This window comes from Lissotriton helveticus, chromosome 5_1 (genome assembly GCF_964261635.1).
Source record: "Lissotriton helveticus chromosome 5_1, aLisHel1.1, whole genome shotgun sequence".
In the NCBI taxonomy this organism is placed as follows: domain Eukaryota; kingdom Metazoa; phylum Chordata; class Amphibia; order Caudata; family Salamandridae; genus Lissotriton; species Lissotriton helveticus.
The window spans coordinates 277,758,200-277,784,120 of NC_136065.1; the positions used below are offsets into that span (position 1 = coordinate 277,758,200).

At 43.7% G+C, this 25,921-nt stretch overlaps 1 protein-coding gene across 2 annotated transcripts in view; it reads right to left on the bottom strand.

Annotated features, from left to right (window-relative positions):
* DRAXIN (dorsal inhibitory axon guidance protein) overlaps positions 1-25,921 on the bottom strand; it is a 208,033-nt gene that overhangs the window by 63,174 nt on the left and 118,938 nt on the right. For both annotated transcript variants that reach the window (XM_078642214.1, XM_078642215.1), the window contains exon 2: positions 17,260-17,739. In XM_078642214.1, the coding sequence (XP_078498340.1) occupies positions 17,260-17,725 (466 nt within the window). In that variant the 5' untranslated portion in view covers positions 17,726-17,739. The remainder of the gene's footprint in view (positions 1-17,259; positions 17,740-25,921) is intronic.

Below are 25,921 nucleotides of genomic sequence, written 5' to 3' on the forward strand. Positions count from 1 at the left end.
TGAATAAGCATTATTATTTCTAAGTCAGCAGAGCTTGTTTCATAAAAAATAGAAGGGTGAAAGGCTCAGCCAGGTTTCAAACTAATCACTTATGGGTATGTGCTCAGCAATCTGCAGCTTGTGTTTTACCATGGCGGCTCCTCTGCTAAGGTGGAGGAGCGTTGCCTCAGTAAGTGTAAAAAGAAAAAGAAAATTATAATAACGCAACGTTAATAACATTACGTTATTATCATTTTCTTCTTCTGTAAGGAGCGAACCAGGTTGGGGTGGTGCTGGGCAGGTAGTAGGAGGAGGAGGAAGAGCTGCTGCTGCACCAAATGTGCATGATGGCTTTGCCGGCTGTCTTGGGCCAGCCAAGCCATCATGTACACTTAGAATGTGTTCCAACGAGGTGTATTATACAGCCGGGGGGAGTGTGGGGGGGACATGCACAGCCTCTCAGTCTCCATCTGAGTGCCGTACCATGGCGATCAGACCAATCATGATGCTGATGTCATGGCTTAGGGGAGCTTGAAGAGCCTCTGTGCTGCCGGGAGCCAGGAGAACAGCAAGGGCGGAGAAGAGGGTGTGGCTGGTGACCGGTGACAACAAGGTAAGTCTTCTCTTTTTTTTCTAAACCCTGCCCCAGCCACTGTTCCCTGCCAGATGCTCCTGTGTTCTACCATCTGAGATCTAACTCCAGTATGTTTGGAACATTTAAGCCCAGTTCCAAATATGGCCTTCTCATCGACAGTGATGGGCTGCTAGACACCAGTTGTCTTCTGTGATCTCAGCCACGTTTCACTGAGCCACTGGTGAAATAGCTTGCCTTTTCTTTGGCCAGTGATGAATTTTGGTGACTTTGCAGCCAATGGTAATTTATTGCACTAAAACTGGTGAGCTGGCCTGTGCAATGTAATTGTCTAGGGGTGATACTTCATTTTTTGTACCACTGGCGAGTTACCTTGTTCGTATATGTCAATAGTGAGATATCATCTCTGTGTTAGACTGTTTCAGTGAACAATATATCTAGAATGCTGAGTCCTTAAGGGATCATAGAAATTAAGTAGGAACAAACACATGACATTGAATAGGCTGCACATATCAGGCTTGTCAGAAGTTTTTTGTGGGGCCTGGGTCAAAAATGTCTTGTGGTGCCCTTTTGGGTGCTTATTAAAAAATGTAATCTGTCAAAGAAGAAAACAGGGCAGCTCCCACATCCGGAGCATCTAGTGGTAGCCTTTGTTAGTTGCCACATAATTAAGCAGTGTAGGCTTGCTCTATGTATAGATGCAGCAGATGTATTACTATACCTAGATGTAACGCTACACATTTTTGGTATTCACCATTTCCAAGTGTAGAATTACACTCAGGGCCTGATTCTGACGCGGGTTGGAAAGCTTCCCGACTGAATCGGTTTGGAAATGGTTTCCGACCCACTCGGATCGGGAGAGTCCAACCGACGGAGTATGATGCATCCGGATGCTTCCAGATACGATTTGGTTGGACTCCCATTGACTTCAATGGGAGCATATGTTCCTAACCGCATCATAATTGGGCCCTGGGTCGGGAAGACACATTCCCGAACCGATTTGGAAGGAGCAAATGCCATTAGGAGGCCTTCCTAACCGCATCAGAATCAGGCCCTAGGTGGGAATGCTTTCCTAACCGCATCAGAATCAGGCCCTTAGTATATACTTACATGTCTCCCCTACCTCAAATCAGGGGGTTGTGTTTCCTACAGCAAGTTTTATGAGTGTAAATTTACTACTTCACATGTTGGTGGAGACCACCCAATAGAAAAGTGTTGGGAAATATTACCTTCCTTTCAAATGTACGTATATTTTAATGTAAAATATAAATGTCAAATAATTCCAAACATATTTTTTCACATAGAACTAAAAAAAGTTATAGAACATAAACTCAAATTAAAAATGCACTAAATAATTAATTTAAATATATAAAAATAAATAATTTTGAATCCAAAAATATTCCAACTTCACTAACATTTTTATTTATATTTAATATGCAGTAAAATGTGTTAAATATTATGTATTTATTTAATTTAAATTATTTTTAATAAATATTTAATCGTTTATTTTCTTTTTCATCACGTTTATTATTAACTATAGCAACAGTAAAATGTGAATTTAATAAATGTAATTTTTTTAGCATTAACATTTGCATAATTTGCTTTTGTGTAAATATGTGGAATTTGGGGGAAATTATGTGGAATTATATTGCAGTACATAAAATGCAAAAGTACATTTGGGCTATATGTTAGCGTGAAATGCTTTATCACGTCCATTTTAGATGGAAGAATTCATTTCAATCTAAAAAAAAAAAATATATATATATAATTGCCACAAATAGCAGAAGCTTACGTTCTAAACATACTCGTTGTACCTGTGTGCTCAGGCTAAATATTTGCAGTGAACTGCACCTGATTGCACGACATGGTGAAATTACATGTAACAAGCACAATGCAAAATTATGGAAATTATGAAAGAATGTGCTTGCTTAACGGATATTTTGCCATGGCCTAATATATTATTTGAATGTCAACATTATTTAACAATTTATTATATTATTTTCCATGGGAAAGTTTCAAGTTGGATGAAAAAGTTTGGGTGGGGGCATTTGACCAAAGAAGTGTAACTGGAAATGATTTCCAGAGGTGTGTCTAATGTAATTGAGGCGTGGTTTGAAACATGTGAACTAAAATTCTGTGTTTGACACAGCATGCCACCTGACCAGCATTCTGGTGTTCCTGTTATTGCATCGAGACATCACACAGCAAGTGTTGTAGTTCCATGATTGGCCATGTGTGGCCCTTGACTTATTGCAAGGCTGGCCTGCTTTGACACTTAGCACTGTAGTAATGTTTGAAAGGTAGTTTGTGACTAGCAATGGTTTTGCTCTTTTGTGGGTCCTTGTATAAGCTTTCCCTCCTTAAATCTCCCTGAAGCCCTCTAATTTAGTAGTAAGTGTTCCCCATTTTCTTGCTACTCCCCCTTACCTTCCCACATTCACTATTCAAATGTTCACCGAAATGTGAGAAATCACCACCACCATGGTGGCGATCTTCGCACAGAAAAGAAAAGAGAGGCGGAAGTCTGCACGCGTAGGTTTGGGAATGCCATTTTGTAGTATGTGAGTAATACTAGTTTAGGGGCTACAAAATGCAGATTGTGAAAAGGCAACTGAGAGAATTTAATAATCTTGTCATATCTGCTGGAACAAGTAAATCAGAACTACTATAAGCCCAGTTTGAGAAGATAGCAGGTGGTGCCCTTGATCCACTTAAGATGGAAAGCATCCAATAAAGTATTACATGAAGATGTTGACATTTTCGTACAATAAAGGCTTTTGGTGCCACTAATGGTTCTGCTAGATTGCATAAAGGCCAGAATAATTTTGTTCCGGTTTCTGGTCTACAGAAAGCTTTAGCTGATTGCAATTCTCGTGTAATGAAAACATTGCAAGCAGAAAACATGCACATACACATACTATATACACATTCACATAGGACCTTTGAGCAGACCCCCCCCCCAGGATATTGTGGCATAGATTTACTAATTTTTCGGCACAAAAATGAACATTTTGCGGCATTATTGAGGCACTTCATTTTACTCTGTATCATTCCTTTTCACCCTTAACTCAATGGAACCTGTTTTAGCAGAGTATTCCACTTTGAAATAGGCAGTGTTTAAAGTTTCTCCTGCTCTACGGAAGCATAGCTCCAATACTAACCTCGTGGGAGGTGACCATATTTCTACCTGGGATTTATCTAGCATCCATGTATGCACCCCTGCTGGACACCACCACCTCCCTTATCCGCGAGGCATGACACCTCCTCCTCAAGCAGCCTTGGTGCAGGATCGTAGTGGATGGAGAAATTTGTGGCAGTGGAGTACGTTGTCCACAGTCACGTAGGCATAAGGAAAATCGTATACAAATATTACTTAGATATGGTCTGACCAGGAATCACAACTCTGTCACAGTCATCACAAAGGAATGCATAATGATAGCCCTGAAAGAGAACTCTTGCATATCTGAATATATATTTATTTTCAGTAAAGTAGCTGAGAAATGGCTCCTTAATGGGAGTCTTGGTGCCATTCATGGTGGTCTGCTGGGTTGTTTTCCAGGTCCCATGGGACAGAGATTACCCTGGTCCCATTACTATGTGTATGTGAGATGATCTACATTATGAGGGTGAATCGAGAGCAGCAGTTGTTCAAAGCCAATTGAAGGGAATAAAAGCCATTTTGTCCATGTGCCTCCACCTACCTACTCTTTGTGTCAACTGTAAATACCTCACCAGTCATTGGACTACTCTTGTTCCAGTACAGCCACAATGTGCAGTGACACTAATCACTGGAATGTGGTAGTAGTTGCATTTTGAATATTTAAAACAATAAATGAAAGGAATGTTCCAAACCTGCCTAGGTAAATACAGGACTCATTCATTTGGTCCATTATGGCCACAAGATGTCCTCGTTTCCCAAAATTTGGGAATATGGGGTATGAAAATATCTGCTAATTATATTTTCACAAGCCTTTCTCAGCTTCGCTAACAAAACAAGCATTGGAAATGCAATAGGTCTCGCAGCATTAGAGTTAGTGCTTTTAGAATTGTTTATGGGTTTTTTTGTAAATCTTTAGCATTTTTGTTTCCTGTAGCCAATGCTAAAGAATAAAAAAAAAAAAGCCATAAACATTTCTAAAAGCTCTAACTCAAATGCTCCGAGACCTATTGCACTGTGTGAGGGTGAGGGTGGGTGAGGGTGAGTGAGGGTGAGTGAGGGGTTGAGGGTGAGTGAGGGGTTGAGAGTGAGTGAGAGTGAGGGAGGGTGAGAGTGAGGGTGAGTGAGGGTGAGGGTGAGTGAGGGTGAGGGTGAGTGAGGGTGAGTGAGGGTGAGTAAGGGTGAGGGTGAGTGAGGGTGAGGGTGAGTGAGGGTGAGGTATTGAGGGTGAGTGAGGGTAGAGGGTGAGAGAGGGTGAGGGTGAGTGAGTGTGAGGTGTTGAGGGTGAGTGAGGGTGAGGCGTTGAGGGTGAGTGAGGGTGAGTGTGGGTGAGGGTGAGTGAGGGTGAGGTGTTGAAGGTGAGGGACGGACCCATATCATATTGTTTAGTACCTTGTGTATTTCCGGAAGCCATTCATATGCCCTATGTGTTTATTGAATGATCTGAAAAACCCACTGATGTCTTATGCATTCTTTCTTGTCAGTGAGTATCGTGCACCTAAATAGTGGTGTTAGGTTATCTTAAGAGGAAGTTGATTCCTAGGACACAGTAATATAACATAGCTTAACTCAATGGCACACATAAATGTTTGTATTGTCAATGAATTAGAGGCTTTTCACATTAATAAGCGCAATGGGAATCCATCTTTCTCTGTTCTTCCGTGCAGCTGTTCTACCCCATCCTATGAGTATTAAATAATGCGCCATTTTGTAACAATGGCTCACAGGAGGTTCAGTTTCTCTCTTAAATTGAAGCACATGGCACTTTGAGCCAACGAAAATCAGAACGTTCGGGGACTCGTGATTGCTTTGAACTTGAAACACGTATGTTTGAATAAAAACAATTTCACAGCTTAGATAGCAAATAAACATCTTTGTATATTAGTTGCTCTTGTCATCATCACTACATACTTGTAAGTAGCGGATGCTGTACGCAGAGGTTAGCGAGTTTGGGAACTTCACGAGGACAGAGCTGTGCAACCTGCAAGAGCGCGCGGATGAAGGAAGAGAGAAAGAACAAAAGACGCAAGGCGTCGGAGCATTAATCATGCTCAGCTGCGAGAGCTCGAGTATGCACCGGCATGCATATATCGTAATTAAAGCGAGGCTTCCCCTGTACACCAATAAATAGAGTCAGCCCGGTAGCACACTTTAGATGAAGCTTCCTTCTGAGAATAGCGAAGAAATATTGCCGGGTGGCATGCGCGAGGCAGGAGGTCAAGCAGAGCTCCCTGTTCCCCGCAGTGAATCCTATATCAAAAGTAAACTCGACCTACTTGCAGCGTCCCTGTTTATTTTTAAATGAGGTCGCAGTATTGATCCGGCAGCAGACGGAGAGCAATGGATGTGTGCCGGGCTCGCGGGGCGATCGGCATTCGTTTAGTGCTTTTGTCTCTAAGGTTGTCTTTTTAGGCAGTGGCGTTTTGACAAGCCTCCCTTTTGCATTACTGTCTTACACTTAGGAGGCGGAGGCACCCTGCCAGCTAGGTACTCATCCGGGAGACTAAATCATCTTGAAAGTGTTCTGTATGTGTGTGCTCGCGCCACGGTTGGGTCTGTCGTTGTTAAACTGTTGTTTCCTGCTGCGCGTGTGATGAACGGAGGGAAGAGAGGGGAGGGGGGAGGAGAAATGCGACACGGCGGGAAGGGGAGGGGGCGGAGCGGGTAAAATAAACAAACAAGACGGAGGGAAGAGAGGGGAGGGGGGAGGAGAAATGCGACACGGCGGGAAGGGGAGGGGGCGGAGCGGGTAAAATAAACAAACAAGACGGAGGGAAGAGAGGGGAGGGGGGAGGAGAAATGCGACACGGCGGGAAGGGGAGGGGGCGGAGCGGGTAAAATAAACAAACAAGACGGAGGGAAGAGAGGGGAGGGGGGAGGAGAAATGCGAGACGGCGGGAAGGGGAGGGGGCGGAGCGGGTAAAACAAGACGGACGTGCACGCGCTTTTAAGCTCAATGCGCATGCGCATTGAGCTTAAAAGTCACGGGCACTGCAAGGAATCGCCACGATTCCTTGCAGTGGATAAAGAGTGGATAAGCCCCCATAGTCTCGCTTGCTCGATGCGCATGCGCATCGACAGGCGAGACCTAAAAAACACAGATCGTCTAGTCTCCATATTTTGAAAGCCTTTTTACAAAACTGCAGATTTTACCTTTTTTTCCGAATTGCGAAATCCTGGAGGGTCTGTTTGGGTCTGCCCTATGGTCTGTTCAACTGCCATTCAGATTTTGCTTCTGCCCGCCACAGTGTACAGCATGAGGCAATGTGCCAACACTTCAACCATTGGCTCTCTTGCACGGTAAGTAAGGGTATTTTGCCTGATCGCTTGTGCACAGATTTCTAACAAGAAGTACAATTTAACAGTAAGGCTACTGCTGTTGAGTAATGTGTTTTCTTTCCATTCTATACCCATTTTTTTTATCGTTTGTGTTTAAACTGTTTTTATGTTACAGTAATTTACAGCCAATAGTAACTCTTTTGCACATTATGAATCATATTTCCCTGTGAAATCCTTAAAAATAAAAAGAGTTTCTGTATTTGCTCTAAGTACAGCTACCTGGTAGAATGCCCCTATACTTTTCTATTAAGATGCTTTAGTAATATATTATTTTTAATTTACGTTTATTTCAAGTATATGACCACCACGGTTAGGCAGTGCATATTTTCTTTTGTTTTCCTTTTTATTTATGTGGCCTATGCTTACAATAAGAGTGAAGAAAAATAACACATTTCCAAGAAAATACCTTTTGGTGTTGCCAATGCTTGTTAGATCTGTATGCACAACACAGCCGGCTGCTATACCTACCGCTTGCAATTTACATGGATTGGCTTCCTTTAACTACTGGCTTATTTGACGTAGATTCTTTCAACCTCTGGCTTTCAGAGATTGCCAATCACATCTTAGATCAATCAGGATGCGTATTTACTTCTCACCTCATTCTATTGGCTGTTTGGTGTATCATTCATATCCTATGGAATATTTCCACTGCAACACATGAGGGGATATTTCATATCTAAAAAGTACACTTATCCATCCCACTCTTTGCCACAATTTATTTCATATATGCATTGTTTACAGAAAGCAACCTTCTTTTTTTCATTGGAGCAGACACTACCAATACCACCAATAACCAATGCCACAATATCAGACAAGTTGGAGACGTGCCTGCACCTTGAGCCCTCATGCCAAGGACAGCTGAGGCACTAGACCTGACAACTGCAGGTAAATGCTCCTTTTCAGATATTCTTGTATTATGGTGTCTCGTGAACTGGTTTTCAATTTCTTGAATTCCCCACCGACAGGGTTTCAACCCGGTGGTCGTTGGAAGATTGTTTCTTTCCCCCATACACATGTATGAAATAACTGTGTTTGATATAGTGTACTTGTAATATCTTAGTAGTTAGCTGAGTTGCTTTCCCAATATTGTATGGTATGTCATTTGTGTTCCCCTACAGGCACCACCAGTGAATCCACCACCCTTGGATCACTGGTTTTGTATCTAGTTATTATACAGTATTTTGCACTTGCTTTTGTATATATCACTTTCACAGCAGTAGCTCACTTTGGTTCCTGAAGAAAGCCACAACACTTGCTAGGTCTCTGGCTGGAACATGTCAATCTTAGCGTAGTATAACTAGGTCAAATGGTTCCCGTCATGTCCTCTGTTTTTTAATCCTAGCACATTGTAGCCTGAATAAAGAAATGTGGTAAACCCTATATCTAGTTCTAATTCACTCAATCACTTCCACTGCGTCCCTCACCACATCTTGTAAGCTCGCGTTGGGTTTTAGTAATAATCCTACTGACATACAGAACATCACTGCGCTCCTCCCTCTCAGTGAGGGGATTGTAGCCCACACCATGACTAGGCTTCATGGTGCAAGGAGGTTCCCAAGTGGTGAAGCATGCCAGGTCTGGTGGTTGAGGGAAACCGTCCTTTAAAGAAACACTTCTTCATCAGCCGACACATCTCTTTTTCTAGACCCGAGGGCTCCTTTGTGTTTTGATAATATCAATAACACCATCAATACCACCAACAGTGCCACCATCACCAATGCCAATGCTAATGCCACTACTAACATAATTCCATACGACCAATATCACACCAGCCCTATCATTTCCACCAATATCACCAATGTCACTGTCAGCAACACCACCACACACAAAAAAATCCATCATCATACCACTAATACCCACACTGCCAACACCACTACAAATACCACCACAACCTCCAATACCAACACCCCAATACCATCCTTGGTACCACCATCACCTAAGCCACCATGACCACTAATACCATCACCACCATGAATACCACCAATATCCCGCTAACACCGCACACCACCGCAGCAATCATTCACACCAATACCATCACAAACACCGTACTAATGATACCATCACAAATACCATCAATGAACCTTTCACAAATACAATCAATTGTACCACTACCAATACCACCAATAATAAAACCACTACTTCCAATATCACCACCAGTCCCACCAGGAATCCCACGACAAGATACCAACAATATCAACAACAATACCGCCATTACAACCACTACCAGACACAACCAATATCATCACCATTACAACCAACACTAATATTACCAGCAATAGCGCTAATAAAGGTCAATGCCACCTATACCACTATCTATACCACCAACCTCAGCTTCACCATTACCACTCACTTCCAATTGTACCAATACCACAACCCATACCATCATAACAAAAAATGCTGACCAATACCATCAATACCATTACTGCCTATACCACCAACACTACCAGTTCCACACACCTACACAACCACCACATTACTCCCACCAAGACCAATACCACAGCACCACAATATATGGCACACCAACAATACACCAGCACTACCCCCAGAACTACCTTCATCAATTCCATTAAAAACATCAGTATCAATACCACCTCCAATAAAACCACAAGTAAAAATTCCACCACAAATTCTATTAACAATATTACTGCCAGCAATACCAACATTTCCATTAACACAACCCCAATTCCACCTTAAATACTATCACCAATGCCACCACTAATATTAGAACCATTAGTAACAAACCACCACTACTACCAATAATACCACCAATACCCCCACCTGCAATGTCACCATCAATACCACGTGCCAACAATAACACAATACCACCACCAATATTAGAACACCACAACTACCATGAATACAGCTCATCACAATAACTCCAGTGCCACCACATCAGTGCCAATACCAATAACACAGCATCCTGTTCAGTATCACCACAATACCACCAACAATAACACCAGTACCACCTACCCAATACCACTGTCCATATAGCTACCAATAATAGCACCACCACATCACCACTACCAATATCACCATCAATACCACCTCAGCAACATTAACACCAGTACCACCACTTCCACCAATACCACCACCACCACACACCAGCAATACCACCAATACAATCAATCTTACCACCAATAATATGAATTCAATAATACCACCACAAAGACCACCATCATCAACGGTACCAGCACTAATACCATTAAAAACGCAATACCTTTGCCACCATTATCACCACCATATTACCAAGTCCACCACCATCGACACCACTACTATCCTCAACACCAGTTATACCACCATCACCACCAACACTACACCACCAAAACCACTATCACCACCAATAAGCTATTAGTTCTGGCTATAAATTATTATTGCATGGGAGAATCATTTTCTGCATGTCTGTGTTTGCATGTGATATAACGTTAAACGCATGCCTATTGACCTTGCCTATTTTTATGAATGCATAGGCAGCTTTCTAGCAAGTGACGTGCAATTTTGCCAGGAGCTCTGAAAATACTAATAGCGCTTGATACACTGTATGTGATCTTAGATCACTGCAAGTCACACCTAGTACAATCTCTTATGATAGCGTTGTGTTATCCAGAGCAGGGCCGGACTGGCAGTAGCGGGCACCGGGCCTTTCCCCGGTGGACCGCCCAGGTGGGGGTCGATTTTGGGCCCCTGGGGGCCGTTTTTGTTACAGGGCCGTTTTTTGCAGCATAGCTGCAAAATCGGCCCTTGTAACAAAATCATTAGTTATAATGGTTCTGTTGGGAAGACAATTACTTTGTTTGTCCTAGGGACAGATTAATCTCATATGGCATTTGTAATGTTATTTTGAAAATACAAATATCCAATTAAAAATTAAGCAAACACACCATTTTAGTATTCAATCCTGTATATTCATTATTTTATAAACCATTAGTTATATAAATGACAGTAATATACATATATTTATAAATGGTTGTCCTCAACAAACTTTAACAAAAACATATAATGGATTTACATGAGATTAAGTGAATGAAAGTGAAACAGTGATATATAATACAGTTTCCAAATGGACATACATATAAACAATTAAGAATCAGTCAAATAATCACAATGCATTGGTTACAACCCTATTTCAATTTTCTAATTGTGGTTGAAACTTAGTAGAGACTGATGGACAAAACTACGTCGACGTTTCGACCCTATGTTACGGTGCTTGTTTTTCGCAAACAGCTCGGGTCTTCCTCAGGACTAAAGGTACAAGTGGACAACCTGTAGAGATTAGGTGCCTGCGTCTATTTCTGAGACGAGGATAGGAGGATCTCTCAGCCGACAATATTCACTCCTCAAAGGTCATTCACTTCAAGAGATCTTATGCAATTTATGCATACGATTCATCCACCAGCCGGCAGAGAATCTGGAATTCACTTGTTTGAGTGCCGCAATGCGATCACTATTATGAGGTCAGAGGAACGTGTCTCTCTCCTTCGTCAGCTGAATCGTTGCAAGCACCATAACATAGGGTCAAAATGTCGACGTAGTTTTGTCCATCAGTCTTTACTAAGTTTCAACCACAATTAGAAAATTGAAATAGGGTTGTAACCAATGCATTGTGATTATTTGACTGATTCTTAATTGTTTATATGTATGTCCATTTGGAAACTGTATTATATATCACTGTTTCACTTTCATTCACTTAATCTCATGTAAGTCCATTGTATGTTTTTGTTAAAGTTTGTTGAGGACAACCATTTATAAATATATGTATATTACTGTCATTTATATAACTAATGGTTTATAAAATAATGAATATACAGGATTGAATCCTAAAATGGTGTGTTTGCTTAATTTTTAATTGGATATTTCTATTTTCAAAATAACATTACAAATGCCATATGAGATTAATCTGTCCCTAGGACAAACAAAGTAATTGTCTTCCCAACAGAACCATTGTTGCACATACAAACCTGTAACAAAATCGGCCGAAAACCGCACCAGCAAACAGCGCAGCCGCACCCCCAACCCCCTGTGGGGCGGCCAAGCTCCCTGCCAGGACCGGTTTTGGTTCCCAGTCCGGCTCTGTTTCAGGGTTATATTCTCTTCTCAGCTAAAGATCATGCCAGCTTAATGCATGCTTCACATTCAATCAGTGTTAATAAGGAAATGCTGGATCAAAATTTCTAAATTGCTTAAAAATACAAAAGTTCCTGAACTAGACATGGAATCCATCGTCACATTTAGCATTACCAACAAGGCTGTGGATTGGCCACAATACCTGGGGTAGCAGAAGTGGCATTGCAGACAATCTGCAGCAGGGTTCAGCTGCAGCATCACCTGAACTAGTACAAGGCACCTTGGTAATTCAACACTAGCCTTCAATCAGCTTTTGGGGTTACAGCAGCCCTGTCAGAACGGTTTGTCAGAGCCCGGGTCACAAACTTCATGTGCGGCCCCCCTCTGGTAACACGATCATCTCATTGAAAATAAAAACAATGTCCGGAGACATGGTTTAAGGCAACTACAGCATATGGCGTCACCTCATGAGAAATTCACCTCCGACCCTTGAAAAGGTCGAAGCTTTGCTTCTGTTAATGACAAAAGCAAACCCATTCCAGGATAGGAAAAGAACAGAGCACATCCCATAAACAAAGGGAGGAGAGGTGAAAAGGCTTCCCGCGTGGAAATACGAACTTACCAATATTTTCACGTGCAAAATTCAGTCACGACCGTTTTACAAAAGTATGCCTGGCCCCTATGCATTAAAAACACTAGTAAGTGCACATGTCAAATTAAAAGGTATGTTTTAACTGAAATGGAAATCTACCAGGATTGTCTAAATCAGTAAAGAGATCCTTTTGGAATTACTGAAACAATTTAACAATTTAGAAAGAGTACTAGAAGCTATTTCTCATCAGTTTTGTGACACACTTCAATCAGTGCTATGGGACGCTGCGGTGTTAGCACTGCATATAAACAGAATCCAGTGAAGGATGGGGCGACCCTTTGTGGTACTGCTCCATAAAGAGGGATTGTTGACAGCTCTCCGAGCTTCACCTGCAGACTAAGCCTGGGCGTAGTGGGCGTAGTCGGGCTCCGCGGAGCTACGTGGAGTGGGCGAGAAGCTACGCCCACTCCCGCACTCCGCGTAGCCCCACTACGCACCTCCCTCCCGCTCTCCCCTACATTCATTATTTAAGCAGCTAGCCTGAAAAATACAATTAAAAAGCACTTACCTTGTCCGGCGCTCGTCCGGGGCTCCCTCATTGAATAGGGTCGTTTCCTGGATACCATGCGCATTGGTATCCAGGAAACAACGCTATTCAATGAGGGAGCCCCGGACGAGCGCCGGACAAGGTAAGTGCTTTTTAAATGTATTTTTCAGGCTAGCTGCTTAAATAATGTATCTAGGGGAGGGCGGGAGGGAGGCGGGTGGCGGCCGACTCGGCTACGCTCACGGAGTGGGCGTAGTGTTGCCGGCTACGCTGTCTACGCAAAATGCGTAGAAGGCAACACTACGCCTACTCCGTGGGCGTAGCCGAATCGGACGCCCAGGGTTACTGCAGACTCTCTGAAACTGAGTAAAATGGGGTGAATACACACAGGGTTAGTTATAGCTCTCACAGTTCACGAGCTAATAAGAAATACCTGAATGTATGTCACAGTGCTTCAAAGGAACGGAGGAATCACCCTGCCCCCTCAAAATTATATCACTAAGATCCCTATGATGTAAACATAAACCCAGAGCACATGCTAAATCATATCACAATTAATGCAAATAATTAGTGCACAAAGGTTCATTTCATTGTCTTTATTTTCTTAACTTCTTTTGCCCAGCCATCACCAGTTTCGTCATATAGGGAGCGCCCCACGACTTCTTCAGGGCTAAAAAGATATAATAAACACCTGGTTGCATTGTGCAAATAACATATCACACAACAAAACCCCTGTGATTATGGTGCTACATTGTTCTGAATACCGAATATGAAGAACGGGATGACTAGCAGGTGGAAACCCATGCACAAAAATGTTGACCACCATTCCGATCTATGTTGTATGTATCTAAACCAATATACCACATTGACACATAAAATTGAAATCTTTAAAACAAAGATTTTAAAATATGGGATGTGGTGCAATTCTGGGAATAATTTGAAGTGCACTTTCTCTATCAGAAATGATTTTGCCATCAGGTGTTGTTGTCAAAGCCCCATGCAAAAGCTACTACCCTCGTAACGAGAGAGCACATACCGGTCTTCCTTTATGCCAAATGGCAAATCCAACCTATAGTAAAATGATAAAAGAAAAAAGCTCTAACAATTGACATGCTGTTTGACTTTGCAAGGGTCCCAATAATCCACTTAAGAACACCTCCTACCTCAAAACCAGTTTTAATTCCGTCCCAGCAATCCAATCAGTGTTTTCACAGTTTAACGAATCTGTGTGTTAACAGTAAAGTGTAAAATGAAAGAGATTATATAGAACCAATCGTAACATAACTATCTTCAAAGTCACTTCCATGTACAAATCAAATATTCTCACCTGTGTCGTATGTAACTTCATATCCTCTACTTCTTAATTCATCACTTCATGGTCCATTACCCCTCCAGACAAATTCAAAAGTCCTTTAATACCTATTAGTAGAAACACCAGTCACTATCTTTATATTTCTATACATTCCAGATACCTTGCTGTTCCATTAGTACAAACCAGGAAACCAACCTGAAAGCGAGTATGCTACAGGAATTCATCCGGCGTCTGTCAGCCGCACCGTCTGTGTTCACTCTCGCGGAAACAATACCTTTGACCACTCCAGGATTTAACTAGTCCTGCTGGCCTGTACGACTCCAGCGCTTCCCATCAGTTTCAATTCTTAACCATAATGAGTTGGCACCTTGGAAAGGCACTGTATATCCTTTCCCCAGCCAATACTCATAGTCTAGCTAGTGTGGATATCAAAATTAAATCCGTTCCCTGGGTGTCACAGCTCATAATAACATTCTATCAATAACCAAACTCTCTGGTGGGAAAATTCATTAAGCGTTTTTGCTGGAAATGTGGGACTCTAATCGCTACCCAAGGGGTGTTTGCTGCATATATCCGGCTGACTCAATCACGCTTCGATATACCATGTCTCCCCTACGGACCTCCATTCATTACTCCAATGTATATTTAGAACACAACTATCCTCCATTTATTCCCACCCAACTCTATATACAATCATTTAGTCCCAGGTTCAGGAACCAATCAATGTGTACTTTGAATAAAAATGGGAACACCATTGCTCGTTCAGATATAAACTAACTTTCATCTGGCCACCTTTTTCTTACCAGAAGGCATCACGTCTCTTGCCCAGATCTCACAATTCTCCCACGGCTATTAAGTCATTTGATCACATAAGATGAAAAAATATAATACAACAAACCTGCAAAATACTTTGCATGAAGTTCTTTTAAGCAATGTTTACAAATGTTGTTTCTTTTGGGACGGTCATGGATCACAAGTACTAATGTATTTTCATACCATTGACACATGTAAAGCATCAATTACATCTACGTTTCAGTATATCCTTACACATCCCATCTATTTAAAAGGACCAATGACAAAATCTATTCATATTTGTATAACCTAAACTCCTAGAAAGTATTGTAGTTCAGGATCGGTGTTGAGGCCTTGCTCAACAGCCTTAATACGCATTATCCGTAAGGGAGAAGTGGTACATTGAAACGTGATTGATTCAGCCGGATATATGCAGCAAACACACCTTGGGTAGCGATTGGAGTCCCACATTTCCAGCAAACAAGAATTATGAATTTTCCCACAAGAGAGTTCGGGTATTGACAGAATGTTTTTATCAGCTGTGACCCCTGGGCCACGGATTTAATTTTGATACCCACAGTAGCTAGACTATGAGTATTGGCTGGGGGAAAGATATACATATGCCTTTCCAATATGGCAACTCATTATGGTTACGAATTGGAACTGATAGGGCGTGCTGGAGTCGTATGGTCCGGCAGGTCCAATTAAATCCCAGAGGGGTCAAAGGTATTGTTTCCACAAGAGTGAACAGACGCTGGATGAATTTCTGTAGCGTACTCGCTTTCAGGTTGGTTTCCTGGTTTATACTAATGGAGCAGCAAGGTATCTGGAATGTATAGAATTATAAAGACAGTGATGGGTGTTTCTACTCATAGGTATTGTAGGACTTTTTAATTTGTCTGGAGGGGTAATGGATCTGATATATGAAGTGATGGATTAATATGAAGAGGATATGAAGTTACATACGACACGGGTGAGAATATTTGATTTGGACATGCAAGTCAATTTTGAGATAATTATATCACGATTGGCTCTATATAACCTCGTTCACTGATACACTTTACTGTTAATACACAGATTTGTTAAACTGTGAAAACACAGATTGGATTGCCAAGACGGAATTAAAACCGGTTTTGACATAGGAGGTGTTTTTATGTGGATTATTGGGACCCTTTCAACTTTAACCAGCACGTCAATTGGTAGAGCTTTTTTCTTTTTTAATTTTACTACAGGTTGGACTTGCCAGTTGGCATAAATGATGACAGGTATGTGCTCTCTGATTACGAGGGCAGTATCTCTTGCATGGGGCTTTGACAACAACACATAGGCTTGATGGCATATTAATTTCTGACAGAGAAAGTGCACTTTAAATTATTCCCAGGATTGCACCAAGTCCCACGTTTTAAGATCTTTATTTTGAAGATTTAAAATGTTTGTGTTAATGTGGTATATTAGTTTAAATACATACGACATGGATCGGAATGGTGGTCTAAATTATTGTGCATGGTTTTTTTAACCTGCTAGACACCCAGTTCTTCATATTCTGTATTCAGAACAATGTAGCACCATAATCACTGGGGTTTTATTGTGTGATGTGTTGTCTGCACACTGCAACCATGTGATTATTATATCTTTTAGCCCTGAAGAAGTCATGGGGAACTCCCTATATGTCGAAACACGTGTTGGATGGCAAAAGAGTTAAGAAAATAAAGACTATGAAAAGAACTTTTATGCACTAATTGTGTTCAATAATTGTGATATGATTTAGCGTGTGCCAGGGGTTTATATTTATGTTGACTCTCTGACTCTGAAATTAACCCAGCCGCTCTCAACCAGGAAAGTCTCCAGCTCCGCCCCTTTACCCATCCAATCAGAATCAAGGACGTACCTCCCTGCTGCTTCAGGCGCTCCTGGCGGTTTTGCCGTTTCTGCTCTCGGTTCAGTTTCTTCCCTTTGGGCCCAGAACCCGGCGATTGGTTCTCCTTTTCGCCATACGGATACTCAAAGCCCAAAAACACTCCCTTGTTCTGCCTCAGAGGGGCGGGGCTCTCTTCCTCTCCCCAGGTGCTCCCCATTCGGGGGATCTCCCCAGATCCTCGGGCTCTGGAGGGCGTGTCTTGGGACCCTCGCCCTCGAGAGGGCCCACGGGCTCTTGTCACTCCATGTTTGCGGTGTCGCCCCTCGCGGGCCGGCTGCCCCCACAGCTCCTGGTTCTGCGCCTCATAGATCGAGGCATCTGGTATCCTTCTGGATTTGACCCCGGCCTCAAGCGAAGACACGGGGTGAAAGGTCTCCAGCAAAGGCACGAGCAGCACGGTGACCTGGAAGACTGCGTGGGGCGCAAGCACCAGCATTCTCAACGCATAACCTGAGATTAAAAAAAAACACACAAGATGTCAGAAGTCTACTTTATAACAACAAAAAGGAGAAACTGTAATTCTGACAAACCTTAAACAGTAGACTAGAGCGATAATCAAGGAGGGTCATATATAGCAAAGCTTTTTCACCCGCAAAGCCTCTGGTATGCAACATTACCGGCTTTTGGCGTCCAAGAACCACAATTACAATGAACAACAAGCATTTGCAATGCAATAGGTCTCGTATTTACGAGAGTTTGAGCTATTAGCATTGTAAAATGACAATGCCTTTTATTTATGTGTTGTTTTTAAAACAGATAAATTAAAGGCATTGTCATTTACAATGTCAATAGCTTAAACCCTCGCAAATGCGAGACCTTTTTAAAGCGTTAGAAGAGAGCATGTCCTGTCTGCAACAGCAGTCAGAAAAAAGCTATTTGAGAAAATAGTGCTCGCAGGCTGTAATTAAAGTCTACCTAGTAACAACACACGTAAAAGGGGGTGTCGCCATGGGAGGTTACAAAATTAGACAAGGCGGTACTAAGGAGGGACTACTAAGCCTATTGACCAATAAACAGCCAAAGTTTACAGTGAACAATCGCACAAGCCAATGAAAAATATGGGCAGAGAGTGGGCGGAGCTTCACGCCCCTACCTAAATACAGGATGCCTCCGAGAGCTGCGCATGCGCTGCCCAGGCTCATCCTAAAAACTAGACACCTCCACAGAGGGTAAACAACCTTTACAACGCAACTTTTACATCGCAGAGCCTTTACAACAAAACCATTACAACGCACACTATTACAACGCATTGCTCTGGGGGGCGCTCTAGGATAGGGAATAGGTTAATTTACTATCCAATAACCTTCCCTAGTGTCCACGGGGACTGGAGTTGGAATAGTAAATTAAACTATTCACTATCCAGCACCCCAAAGCACTATGCGTTGTAATGGACTGCGTTGTAATACTTGCATTGTAAAGGCATGCGACGTAAAAGCATGCGTTGTAATGTCATACATCCCCACAGAGAGCCCAGTGCCTGCATATGCAGCCCGACTTCTGCATGTGCAGCTTGACAGTTGCATCTCCTTCTGAAATATCGCATACGTTGCCAGACAACTGCATCATGCATCAGAGACCTGCAAATGCAGCCAGACACCTGCAAAGACAGCTGTACCTGCACATGCAGCCCGATTTCTGCACAAGCAGACTGATAGCTGCATGTTGTGAACAACAGCAAGTTTTGCCATACATCTGCATCTACTGCCAAACACCTATGTATGCAAATATGCAAATACAGCTCGGCAGCTGCACAGACAGCTGTAGCTACACATGTAGCACACACCCAAGTGTGTCCAGCCCAACAACTCAGTGTGCTGTCAAATAACTGCATGTGGTGCCATGCAAATGCATATATTGTAGAACATCTGCTGGTGTGGTCAGACTCCTGAACAGACAGCTCGTACCTGCATGTGCAGCGCAAGCTCTGAATGTGCAGCTTGACAGCAGCATGCCCTTCTGAACAATCACATGTGTTGCCGGACGCCCACACACGCACACACAACAGCATGAAAACTGCACAGACACTTGTATATGTATATGCAGCACACACCCCTGCATGTGCAGCCTGACAACTACATGTGCTGTTGTGTGACGGCATACAATACCATGAAAGTGCATGTCCTGCTTGAAATCTGTGTAGCCAGACACCGGCAGTCCAGCACCTGTAGGTTCACACATACACCTCCACGTACAGCCCGACACTGGCACAAACTGACTCCACTCCATCTAGAACAGCAGCCCTATACCTGCAAGTACAGCCCGATTATTGTATGTATACACATTCTGACACCTGTTGCATACAGTACCCAAAACCTCAGTGCTGTACTACACTTGTATGTGCAGAGTGTAGCCTGACACTGTATGTACAGCTTCACACCTTAACATAAGCTAGAAAGCCTATATAGCAAACCACTTAGACATATCATAACCTACATGTGGCTAGAGACGGGTGCCAATGGGGCCCTCCATTCTTGCCCTCAGCCTCAGGGTGCGAGAAAAAGAATCTTAACTCTGCAGCACGTCGCTTTTTTTTTTGCAGTTTTATATTGCGCAATCTGGTGGAAGGATACTTTACATGAGCACCAGTTACATATTAATTTTATGTTTTTTGTTGGTAGACTACGGGTGTTTGACTAGAATCACACGATATTGAGAGGAAGTTAAGACTCAACGCTGCTTCCTCAGCTTCAGAGTCAGTAGCTTTAGTCATAATGCCACAACCTCTCCCCAAAAAAATAATGCATTTTCAATATTATATACAACGAAGCCATTGGTGTTGCTAATTTATCTTATACAACTAGCAACCATTGACAAAGGCAATAGTTCTGACTTGCTGTAGTTGTAATGTTACTTGTTGTTTTATATATCTGGATGCAGCTTATGTGTTTAAGCCACACCCTCAATTACATCAACCACTCCCCTTTGAGAGACCCTCTCCCCCCCCCCGTATTGCAAATGCTTGTTTTAATTGTGGTCAAATGTATCGTTTTAAACAAAGGGTCTTTTTTATGACAGGGTTTAATGTGGGAAAGGCGGGCAGGATAAAGTAGTATTGGAATGGACTGATAGCGCTAGATAGTCAATGTGGTCCTCAGTCGACATGGAAGAGTCAAGTTAAGGGACTGCACCAACATTACAATGGGTTTAAGCAGTGAGTTCATCACACAAGTGGAAGTAGGTAGTCCAAGAGCATTCGGGTCCCATTCCAAGCCCCTTGAGAAAGGCCCCAGGTGGTAGCGATTTATAAAATGCCCCTTGGGTGGTTCTACAATTTGCGCTTGCCCTCACAGAACCACTTACCACTGGCGCGTGGGAGAGTGCTTCCCCCCAAAATAAAGGAATCCCACTCTGTGTATGTGCTCGCAAATGGTGTTTGCGCGTGTGTCCTGCACTACAGAAGGATCCACTTCGACTGTCGCATATAATAAATGTGTGGGATGACCCCTGGAATTGCAACTAGTGGTGCACACACACCACAGAGGAGCGGGGGGAGGGAGCGCAGCAGAGGCAGCGAGGCAAACGAGCGCTGCTGCACGTGCTAGCCACTGTCGGGAATGGGCGTTGCAAAGGTGGGACATGCGTCCGCCTTTGCCCAATCGTGTGCCAATCGTGTGCCTGATGGCAAAAGCCTGATCACACGTAGGAGCGTGTGGTCTGCTTTCAAAACCCCATACAAAAGGGCTCTCGCTGCGCGAGCAGTCCTGCGCACTGCAACGCAGACACAAGCCCTAAAAAAGAGACTTTAATTCCCACTGACTTTGCAACTTATTATGTCCAAAGTGCAGGTCCTTCTGAATCATGAGGGAGTGTGGGCAGGAAAGAGGTGCCCGCTAGCTTGTTCTGTCCAGACTGTGTCTGGGGTTTGCAACCACTATGTTTGTGGTCGCAAGCCGTTGATGAAATACTGGCTGCGCAAATGGGGTGGTGTCTGTTTGCAAAGTCTGTGACATTCAGCTTTCAGTGTGTGCATTGAATGGGGAGCAGCAGTGGTCTAAAGGACCCTTAAAAGGCTGAACTTGTAGTCTATGTCCTGTCGCCCTCCTTCTCTAGAATGCAGCTCATAGTGTATGTTAAGGGGCAAGGTTTTAGGCCTCAGGGCAGGGGGAGGGTAAAGGGTGGTTTTCAGGGCAGGCTTTGGGACTCAGGTGGGTGGGCAAGTATGGGGTCGTACGTTAGGGCTTAGGGCGGCGGGTCGAAATAGTGGCAAAGTTAACCACCCATGCCCCCTAACCATTCATGCCTTTACAACAAACTTGAATGGTAAAGGCATGCGTGGTAAAGGCAGTGGTAGAAGTGGGGGAAAAAAATAGGGGAACTGTGAGCGGAGAATCAGAGGGTGGGAATAACCCAAGGATTGGATCAGTGGGCGGAGCCAGAGGTGTGGCCAGAATTCGCAACCATCCCAATTTTTAGTATTTGTTTGGCATTTCACTGCCCAGTTTAATCAACCAATGGATACACATGATTATTTAAGGTTATAATGAGTTATTGGCATTAAAATACGTTCAGAAAGTGGGATATACTTCTAATCACGGAATGTCCTAAATACGACAAAATGTGGAAGCACAAGCCATTTGTCTCCGAGCCATGGAATTTCTGTTATCAGCACTCCTCCCTTTTTCCACAACAGCAGTTCAAACATGAATAGCAAAATATCCTAGTTTGTAAATGTTTTCTATATAATTATGGCTTTGCCATATTTGCCTCACAATGCAAGATCTGCTGCATGATCTGACCATTTAAACTAATAAATTGTTTGTAGCTCAAACGTATCAAATTTAATAAAAAATGTGACTTGTGTTGCTGCGGAGTGGATGGCCTATTGCAAAAGTTGACTGATCACCTTTCTCACTGCTACATTTGTATGTTACATTGGTACTAATAAGGGATAATCTTTCCAGAGACGGTTAGCGTGGGTGCACATTTCAAAATAATAAAATATCAGAAAATATACTGCATCACGCTTCAGCCTTTTTTTAATGCATAATTTAGTCAATACTGCGGCATAATTTTGTCATCCTTTGTTGCATAATTAATTCCAGCGGCCCTACAGCAGGCAGCACATGGTAAAAGTGCTTGTGAATGAAGCAGAGAGATTGTAAAATGTGCAAACTTAGTTTGGTGTGAGTGCAACTCCTGTGTTGCCAATCCCTGGTGAGTTGCAGCTACAACTGCTGAAACAAGGCCAATGGAGTTACCTATGGGTGAGGCAGACTGGCCTCAAGGGTAGGGCTGGCGTTAGCACTGGTGGTGCCCTGTGCATTAAGGTTTGTTGGTGCCCCCCCATGACCACCTCCGCCACGGTTTCATTCACTACCATCCTTTAACAGTGCCCCTCAAGTCTCCATAACCACACTCTCTCTCAGTTGAATTTAATTTGATTTACAATGCCACTCATACCATTGTAGGCAGTCAGAGCACTTTACATCACACACATTACACAATCAACATGTGTGTAAATCACTGTATAGAAAATGTTACATAAGACTAAAGACTACAAGGTGTAGGAGTCACATAACAACCATACTAGTAGGCTGTCTAGTTTAATAGTGATTGGTCTGGAGAAACACAAACTCATAATTTAAAGCATAATACCATGGTTGGGGGTTCTCTTTAATAATCAGAATTGATTTCTATCCAAAAGAACACTCTTTGCAACATTTTACAGCGCCACTCATACCATTGTAGGGTATCAGAGCACGCAACATCACACACATTACACAGAGACAATCAATATGTGTGTAAATAACTGTATAGAAAATGTTACATAAGACTAAAAAGTACAAGGTGTAGGAGTCACATGACAACCATACAATTTCAATCTACTCGACAAATTCCAATCTGGGTTCAGGCCTGGGCCCCACACTGAAACTACTATTCTTTACATCGTTGATGATGCTCTCCTAGCCCTTGACCAAAGCAAAACATGTCTTCTGATCCTTCTGGACATGGAAAATCGACACCCAATGCGCCAATATTTTATCAATAATATTTAGGACTTAATATTTATGTCAGACAATAGTTATGACTTCATTATTTTGATAGCTGCCCCCCTGCATTTAATAACACCCCAGGTTTCTTGCCCAGGTACTTAATTAAAATTGTCTCAGCAACAAACTTCAGTCTCTCCAGGAAGCTGTTGAGAATGAAAGTAAAACTTTAACCACAAAAACCGACTTTGCTCTGGACAGCATTGAGCTGTGACATCCACAATTTGACTGCTGAGAGATTGTGACCAAGGCTGAGCAGTCAGAGGTCGCTGCAGCCTTTCAATACATTTTTTGTGTCTTTTTCGTACCAATTAAAGAAATATCAGTTTGAGACCCTGCACGAGCAACAAAACAGAAAACATGGTGACGGCGATGGTGGGGACCCCTGTGGACTCCACGTGTCACTTTAGAGCTGGTAGAAAAGAAGCGACCAGGGCTCGCTCTACGACTGCTGAGGCAAAACAGACTCAAACCCTCTTAGTGCCAAGTCCAGTGGACATCCATGGAAATAAGGGGCTGTACCTACCCAAGCTCGAGGATCCATGCCCTCAGTGGTGGCAGAGAGATCCCAGGGGATCCCCATGGTCCTGGCTATTCCTCGTCAACCCTCAACGTATCCAAGGCTGTGCCTGTCACCTGGCTCGGCCTAAACCCTCACTGGAAGAGAGGCCATTTGTGGATTGGAACCCCTATCAGCACAAATGTTCTCTATGGATAGTAAACAATTTGTAGACAAGGTGATTTTTTGTAGCATCCAGTGAGGGGTTGAAAGCACTCAGTGAATGAGAGATTTATTATTTTTGCAAAAATTGAGGTTACTTAGTTTGGCCAGTAACTGACTGGCTGTGGATGGCACCCCTCGGGGAAAAAGACCGCCGTGTACGAAGACCTCACACAACCCACGAAATATTCTGTTTTAAAATCTGATCCACGCCCTCTTCCTTGGCATTAAAGTGATACAACCCGATATTAAAAAGTATTGGCAATATATATTTTGCTTCAAATGCTGAGCGAGCTGGCTCACTTTTCCACCATTGAACGAACTCACTCTTTGGTTCTGTGCTTTCTGCAATCTGCTTCGAGGCGCCTCGTGGAAGCGTCATCAGCCTTGCCTGGGTTAGTCCAAGATACTAAAAAGAATGTGTCCAAATCACTGCAAACATCATGTCAAAAACCTGTCACTGCCACATCTCACAGGTATCCATAGGATTTAGGCTGATCTGAGGGGGGTCCTGAATGCACCGCAGGCGCTGCAGGTGTACCCTCTCCCTCCTGTCCTTCTCACACCACTCTCTGTCTCTCGCCCTCTGCCTCTTGCCCTTGGAGCAGAGGTTCTCCCGGTTCTCCCTTCTCCCTCACACCCTTTGCATCTCTCAATCTCTTCATTCCCTTCACTTTCTTATCCCTTTCTTTCCTGCTCCTTTTCTCCCACCTAAAGAGGTCAGGCAGTCCCAGCGACCTCCTACCCTTACCAACTGCCCATCTTCTCCTGCCCTTCACTTACCCCTCTCTTTCCTGCCCCTCTCCTCTTGCCCCATTACCCCTCTCTTTCCTGCCCCTCTCCTCTTGCCCAATTACCCCTCTCTTCCTGACTTTCTCTTACCTCCCTCTCCAGCCCCATTCTCCTCTTGCCCCTATTACTCCTCTCCTGCCCTTCTCTTACCTCTCTCCAGCTCCCGCTCATCCTGCTCTTATTACTCCTCTCTTTTCTGCCCCTTCCTCTTGCCCTTATTGCCCCTCTCCTGCGGCACTTTTCTTACTCCTCTCTTTCCCGCTCCCTCTCCTCTTGCCTTTATCAATCCTCTTCTCCTGCCCTTGCCTTAAATCCCCTCTCTTTCCATCTCCTTCTCCTTTTGCCCTTGTTACCCCTCTCCTTCTGCCCATGTGTGTTCGCTCTCTTTTCTGCCCCTCTCCTCTTGCACTTATTACCCTTCTCTTGCCCCCCCTTTCCTGCCCTCTCTCCTCTTGCCCTTATTACACCTTTTTTCTTGCCCCCTACCCTCTTGCCCTTGTTTTTCCAGTCCCTCCTGCCCACATGGGACAGACAGCCCACCTGCTTCTGCCCTGGGCAGGTGTCACAGACGGCCCGATATGAGACGTGAATTTTAAGTTTCGGGCCCGAAAGCAGCTCATTAATCACTTCTGATGTCCCTTTTCATGTCGTGCAGTCGCGTCTCTGCTCCCTGCTGTCTCGGGCTGGGCACACAGGCCTCCCTCTTAGCGCCTGCCAGACTCCTGAGGCGCTTTGTACAACAGCACAGCAGCTGCTGGCGCACAGAAGGAACACACAGACGGCCTAATGCGGGCTTCCCAGGCACCACACTGACGCCTCTGCCATGCGCTGGCACTGCTGAGACACCAGCCTGTCAGGCCCAGAAGGCCACACAGGACTGCCAGGCTCGCGCAGAGGCAGATCTCCCGGAAGCCGCACAAGCAGGCCTCCGAGGCCAAGCGCTACATAGGCAGTCCTCTCGAACCAGGCGCTGCAGAGACAGGCCTCTAGGCCAAGCGCTACGTAGGCAGTCCTCTCGGACCAGGCGCCGCACAGACAGGCCTCTAGGCCAAGCGCTACATAGGCAGTCCTCTCGGATCAGGCGCCGCACATACAGGCCTCTGAGTCTAAGCGCTACATAGGCAGTCCT